The sequence below is a fragment of the Priapulus caudatus genome, unplaced genomic scaffold, assembly GCF_000485595.1.
Source record: "Priapulus caudatus unplaced genomic scaffold, Priapulus_caudatus-5.0.1 Scaffold255, whole genome shotgun sequence".
Lineage (NCBI taxonomy): Eukaryota > Metazoa > Priapulida > Priapulimorpha > Priapulimorphida > Priapulidae > Priapulus > Priapulus caudatus.
The window spans coordinates 238,382-245,840 of NW_014577316.1; the positions used below are offsets into that span (position 1 = coordinate 238,382).

Here is a 7,459-nt window from a genome sequence, read left to right on the forward strand (position 1 = left end):
AATATTCGGTCTATCGGACCTTCGGTGACCTTCGGATTACCCCCTGTGAACTGTGTCCTTAAAACCTTTGTACAGGAGCTGACTGGGGGGGGCAAAGGCTTTGACTTGGGCATTTCCCCCCCCCACCCCCATGCCCGGCAACCTTGGTCTGCCGCCACTGTACAACCACTAGCGCCGTGCTTTCGACATACACCATCTTCGAAGAATCCCATACTTGGAAGAATCCATACTTGGAAGAATCCATACTTGGAATTTTCGTATTTACTCTTTGGTTAATTGCAAAATTAAATCTTTTTCTGCTGCAATTAATCCGCAGTGTTGATCTGTCTATTTGATATCTCTCTCGGGTCGACCCGTCTTCGATATAATCCCTTTGACATTAAAGACCAATCTTTATGAGCTTATGTGGTTATGTGAGTGTATATCAGAATTATTATATTCCGTATTATCTACTTTTGGTGTACTGGTATATATAAATACGCCCGTACCTGACCCGTACCTGACGGAATGTCACAACTACACGACAAGTTTGGTTAACAATTTGCGGAGGCTTACTGTTGTATATGCCTCCTGTATATATTTGTCTAAGAACGTGTCTGGAAGAAATCATAGATATAGAATAGAAGATCTATAGAATCTATGAAGAAATTAAAAGAATAACACGTGCAGCTCCCCCAAGGGGGTTACACTTCCCCCTATTCCCCTCCCCCAAATTCGACAGTGTTTGCTATAAGCTATGAAGCTATGCATCCGTGCGCCGACCTATGGATTTGGCGCACGGATGCACAGCTGCCAGCGCCCGATACTATCGTAGCACGTTCCCGCGGTCGCGTGCGCCTTGCCGCGGAACTGCGCGCAACATCCGCGCTCGGCGGTCAGGATCAATGCTTCCTTTGCGCATCGCCTCTCAAGTATCCGGTCTCTCCTCTGGTCGTGTAGTTGTGACATTCCGTCAGGTGGCGTAGCCATGGAGACCGGTTGGTCATTTTTGTGTTTGAAATGTGCAACATTGTGTTCGAAATACTTTGTAGAAATTCGGATCATAGCGCTGGCAAAAGTTTCGAGCGGAGCATAGCACATGAATATGTAGTTATTTAACATGAATAAAGTGTATGTTGTGTTTGCATTATATATTGACTATGTATATATACAATTGGTTGTATATATATATATATAGTCAATGGCCGCGTGTGTGCTGTAGCCAGGGGCGTAAATCCCTGGGGGATGGGGGGGGGATGCATCCCCCGCTCTTGAAGGAGGGGGGATAGCCTGTACACATATCGGTTCAAGGATAGAGAACATGGGTCCCAATAAAACCAATGTCATTTACATCAATATACATATAATATTATATCAATATAATAGGTTAGGGTTATGGTTAGGGTTATGGTTAGGGTTAGGATTAGGGTTAGGGTTGGGATTAGGGTTGGGGTTAGGGTTAGGCACATTGGTTTTATTGGGACCCATGTTCTCTATCCTTGGGCCGTTAGGGCCAGGGTTAGAATTAGGGTTAGGGTTAGGCACATTGGTTTTATTGGGACCCATGTTCTCTATCCTTGGGCCCTATATAATACATGTAAGAATTGCAATTTATGCATGTATTATATAGTAACCCATGGGTGTATGCAGGGGGGGGGGTCGTGAGGGTCGTACGACCCCCCCAAAATTTTAAAAGGTCCACATTTTTTCCAAAGACATTTTTTTTCGAGGGCCTTTTTACAATGACATAAATGAAAAAGATCAGGTACCAGCAATGAGTCCAAAGACATTGCCAATTGCGTGACGTAAATCTATCCCAATTCCAGCAATTCTGAAACTGAGCCTTTTTTTAAACAAAATTTTGTTTCATAAAAGAGAGACAAAGACTGACAAAGACAAAGACAAGACAAGACAAGATAAAGACAAAAAGTTCAAAAAACTTTTTTTTTAAACTGATAAATTTTTTTTTGAAACAAAATTTTTTTGTTTTAATTAAATTGTCAGGGGCGTGTACAGGGGGGGTCCAGGGGGTCCGGACCCCCCCTGCTCGCGCAGAAAACGCATCAAAAGAGGTCTAATTTCAAAAAATTTTGGGGGGAGGGCCCCCAGACCCCCCCTTCGCGTGCTCCCAAGTTTGGGTTACGGTTAGACCCCCCTCCCTGGTACAAATCCTGTACACGCCCCTGATTGTATTGACACATCCTGCTGCTATTTCATTGTGAAAAGGTCCAAAAAATTATTATCACGACCCACCCAGAGAAAATCCTCGATACACCCCTGTAAACCTAACTGTGTACGCTCTCTGAAAAGTCATGAAAAGTGTTTTGAATCCTAACTTGTAGGGTTGAGATAGTGTCATCAGACATGAGAATATGGCCACAGTATGCCTCAGATTGCAAGAAAATGACTTAAATATTTCAAAATTCCCCAGACCCCCCACTCCTCGGTACGGATATATGCCCCTGGCTGTAGCTGCAAACAGCAGAAAGATGCGATATGATATGACTACTAGGCACTTTAATTTAATTTAATTTTTTTGTTTAGGGTTAGGGTTAGGGTTAGCGTTAGGGTTAGGGTTAGGGTTTTTTTTTTAAGTGCCTAGTAGTCATATCCTAAGTGCCTAGTAGTCATATCATATCGCATCTAACTGCTGCTTTTTTTTAGATTTTAAAATTTATTTACGCTTTCAAGTATATTACATTTTTACATATATCACAAGTTTTTTTAAATAAGTACAGCGAGGGAGGGCGAATTGACTATGTACAGTCTTCGAGTCAGCCACTCCGCTAATTACAGTTAGTTACTTAAATTTGATTCAAGACTTGAACCATGAATGACAATACGTTTGGAAAATACAAAAATATATATGAGCGTTGTTATGAAAAAATAAATAAATTATAAGTAAACATGCAAAATTACCCTGAAAATATGCATATGCAGGTCCCAAATATATATATACTATCAAAAATAGAAAAGAAAAGCACTCACAGACGCATAGCTGAACACAATAATATACAGGGAAAGAAAAAATTAAAGCACAATAATTGAATATCACACAACACTCAGCACAGGCAACAAATCACACACAACGAAAAGCCAACACAAGGGCCGCATCACGAAACCAGAGACTCCACAACCTGGAAAATAATCCCGCAAATACAATCCATCAACTACCATCACACGTTGAAGTGAAAAAAAAAAATATATAAATGAAAAATATATAGAACCTATATCTCTATATACTAGTTAACTAATAAGTTGGTTAGTTAACTATAATATACTATATACTAGTTAACTAAGTTAGTATATTGAGATCAGTGTTGTACACCTATTCTTTGATTCTTCCAGACACGTTCTTAGAAAAATATATACATTGCATATATTGTTCTCATGACACGACGAGCTCGTAATATAGCATACGATTTAGCAATGTTTTGGTTATTGTTATTATGTCTAGACTGACACTTTTTGCTAACTGGAATTTCATTCGCCGCTCGTAGTCTTTACTAACTAGAACTCGTTTAGATAGGTGACAGTCTATAACATCGCGTGATCGGGCGTGTCGTACGGTGTTATTGGCAAGTTATTCCACACGCGCTCTATTTAGTTCATTTTTGAAGTTTTTAATAATTTGGTGATATAAATATGAATAATCAGTCGTTCATAATAATTGTTTGTTGTGTGTTTTATGAATTGAGTGCTTGTTATGGCTCCGTTACCACAATGAAACACTCCTACGCCAATGAAGTCAGCCAGCGGCCGCAAAAGCATTTGTTTAGCAAGTTACGGTTCCACCGAAAATGGCTTCATAATATTGATCCTGAAGTGTACATGAATGCTGTAAGTCACGTAGTTGTGCAAATTCAAGAGGCGTGTCTACTTTAGGACCACAGTAGATACACCACCAGGCCAGGGGCGTGTACAGGATTTGTACCAGAGGGGGTCTAACCGTAACCCAAACTAACTTGCGAGCACGCGAAGGGGTCTGGGGGGCCCTCCCCCTGAAATTAGACCTTCTTAGATGCGTTTTCTGCGCGAGCAGGGGGGTGTCCGGACCCCCTGGATCCCCCCCCCCCTGTACATGCCCCTGACCACAATCCTCTACCCAAACCTAATCTACAATAACATTACTAATACTAGTCAGGGTTCTCCCCAGGATGAAATTGAAACAGGGGGGAGAGGGAGGGGGAGGGAAGAAACTAGGGGTCCGGGCGTTAGTTTTTTTAGCCGTAATGCGTAAAATCGCAATCCACAACAATAGACGTATTTTGGGTACTGTATAAAGAGCAGCCAGAGTCGGTACATGTGGTGTAAGGTGGACAGGGACTGTTTAATTGTGTTTCTGCAGTGCATCTATGAGACCGTTACTCATAGTTTACGCGTAAAAAACACGCCTCGAAAATAGTGCCCTTGTGAATGGGAATCTTGAGATCGCATGTCAAAACTGTTTATTGTGTGGAAATAATCTAGGCGGAGGAATTAAGACGGGGCGCCAACGACTGAAACGTGGGGGAGTTTCCCAACTGTGTGCCGCGCGCCCGGTTTGCGCAACGTAGGGAGAACCCTGCTAGTATTAGTACTAGTAATACTAATCTGTAATCATAAGTTCAAGGTTCAACGACGTTCATTTGCACTTTTCATATTTACATTCATATGACAATTGTTTAATTTGACAATAATTTATTAAATTTGATTCCCCTTAAATACAGCCATTTCATCTATAAAATCCATACTGACTGTTCTGTAAGAAACTAAAACCTGACTGCAGTACCAAGAGTAGTTTTGTCACGCTGTCACACTGCATTTATATTACACATACTACATAGTGTGGAAATGAACCTATAGGGCTATAGATATCAATGATATAGTTTTCAACAGTTTTTTTTATTGACTCTTTATCTGCTCCGAATGCATAATAGTTGCACTGTTTCCTTCATATTGACAGTCTGAGTTGATTACAAGCAAAGGCTATCCGTGTGAGGAGTACTCGGCAACAACAAGTGATGGGTATATCTTAGGTACACTATATGAACTCATTGTTGTGGAACAACGTTCTTCGTGTACGTCGTTGCATGTACACATAGCAGCTGTACCTTGTATATCTATTTGATTTAATTGTTTTTCATCCTACCGACTTAACACAATATTTCTAATTAAGATCACTATCAGTAAGTTGGTTAATAGTCAAATTTTCACACTCAAATAACATTTGCCCCTTTGCTGACAGTTGTTCGGTTTAAAGGCCTTCGCCATGTCTGCCATGTGCTATGTTCTGAAACGAAGATTCTTGATATATTTCTGTTAAAACAGGCCTACAGCGTATTCCACATGGAAAGAAAAACGCAAATGCAACGGCTCCACGTCCAGTCGTCTTTCTCCAGCATGGATTACTGTGTGATTCAACAAACTGGATAACTAATCTTGAGAATGAAAGTTTTGGTAAGCGAATGACATATTGTTGAGGAGCTAAGTTGTGATGAAGTTGTAATATACCTATGTGCTCAGTAGTGCTTACTTGAACACTCATTAAACATTAGATGATCAATATATAATATAAGAAAATCTAATAAATGGTGATATATATTGTAACGGTGTCTTGTATTGAACTATATTGCTGTGTGCCTTTAATTTATAATATTCATCACTAATGCCTACTATATAGCCAATATTTGAGTTAAAGACTAGGATTGAGTCTTTTGAACAATCACAGATAACTAGTATGTAGTCTAAAGTTGTGATAGCAGTCTTAAATATACAGTAATATCCAGCGTTTGTAAGTAATATGTTCCAGGAAAAACATTCGCAAGAGGGAATTCTGTAATATTAATCATATTTTCCCATTGAAATCTATTATACAAATGGGGATGCCTTCCTATGGATAATTTTTCTGTCAAATTAAGTTAGTAATCTCCTGGTCTCCCTAAATACATGCGCAATTATGAATGCATATGAACATCCTGAAACATATAACAATTTTAGCCAGTAACGAGTAAGAGTTAGTACCTTATACCTGGAATACACTAGATGTAGGGTAGTTATTGCAGGAATACACAAATTCCATAGACGCTGCATGTATAGGTATTTCCACTCAGGGTGGGAAGCTGTCTGTTGGGGTGTTGGCATATTTCAAATTTGGTCCGACTGAACTATTGGCAGCTGGCTGTATATTGATTACATTAATTATATTGATGGAAACTGAGTTTAGTGATCATAATTTACAATTTTCTTATAGGTTAATTTTCATAACCTGAGTTATCGTAATAGAGGGTATAAACTGTGGTATGTGCTGAATGGTGTTATATGTAGCGACATAATCTAAGTATGGTGTTCGTAGTGCATGGACAGAGGCCAGTGTAACCTAATTAACACAAGTATTGATCAGACGCTAGTATTTATTATATGCTGAGTGACCTGATTTGTGATCGGCTCCTTACTTGAGCTAACGCCTTGAAATGGCGAGGGACCATGAGTAGGAGAGAAATCTGGGGCGCACATGAGGATGAAAGTTTTATTTGTCATCGTTCCTTATCATAATCAGATTATAATCCTGTAGTAGAATGAAGTTATCTATCTGTTATGATACTTGGGATTCATATATATTTGATGTCTAAATCATACACCCTGTAGCATTGCATGTTACATATACCAGACCAGCTAATAAGTAGTAAATTAAAGTTGTCTAAGTAAATATTTAAAATGTCGTATATAGAAAATGGGGTGGATGAACTATTCAATTGTGGGGTTCTGAAATCTGCATTGAAATTCATCACGGAAGGTAGTATAGCCTCTAATATGCTAATATCCATGCCTTTATTTACACTTATTACAAGTGTGTCAATGCATAAACAAATATAGGCTAGCTGAAAATTCATCTCGTTATATCAGTTACATTAGAAGAAGATAGTAGCTGATTTTATAATGTTATGGACATGGGACCAGTATTAATTTAGTTTCAATTCACATTTGATTTCAGCATTTCTTCTTGCTGATGCTGGGTTTGATGTTTGGTTGGGAAATATCCGCGGCAATGACTACTCCCTGCGGCATGAATCTCTGACGAAGAATCAGTCTAAGTTCTGGGACTTCACGTATGTATTGTTTGTAATCTGATTTATAAGTAAAGTGATGAGGTGTTTGATGAGCTGTTTATATGTATAATATTTGCATAGGCGGAGGTAATGTGAAGTTAGTAGTCTAGATTTAAATTTAGTGACTAATTGAGACAAAATTTAAACAGAAAGTAACTTAACTCCTATATGGACAATTTTGTCTCATTGCAAGGCAAATACTAATCAACTGCATCGCCAATATTAAGTGAACAACACACCGCAAATAAGTAAAACTTGCAACGAGAGATCAAGCCGGATGACGAAGACGCAAGTTTAATGACGTCACACAATACATGTACACAATACACAAGAAGCCGATAGGCGATAACACAATACACTGGCGTCACTACTTTTTTTTTCCAAGAATAAGT

The 7,459-nt window shown here is 39.1% G+C and overlaps 1 protein-coding gene across 1 annotated transcript in view; it reads left to right on the top strand.

The window, feature by feature from the left end:
• The first annotated feature begins 3,540 nt into the window (after window positions 1-3,540).
• LOC106808131 (lysosomal acid lipase/cholesteryl ester hydrolase-like) overlaps window positions 3,541-7,459 on the top strand; it is a 13,586-nt gene continuing 9,667 nt past the window's right edge. Inside the window, exons 1-4 of the mRNA XM_014810711.1 lie at window positions 3,541-3,819; window positions 4,925-4,997; window positions 5,290-5,418; window positions 6,953-7,067. Of these exons, the coding sequence (XP_014666197.1) occupies window positions 3,625-3,819; window positions 4,925-4,997; window positions 5,290-5,418; window positions 6,953-7,067 (512 nt within the window). The 5' untranslated portion in view covers window positions 3,541-3,624. The remainder of the gene's footprint in view (window positions 3,820-4,924; window positions 4,998-5,289; window positions 5,419-6,952; window positions 7,068-7,459) is intronic.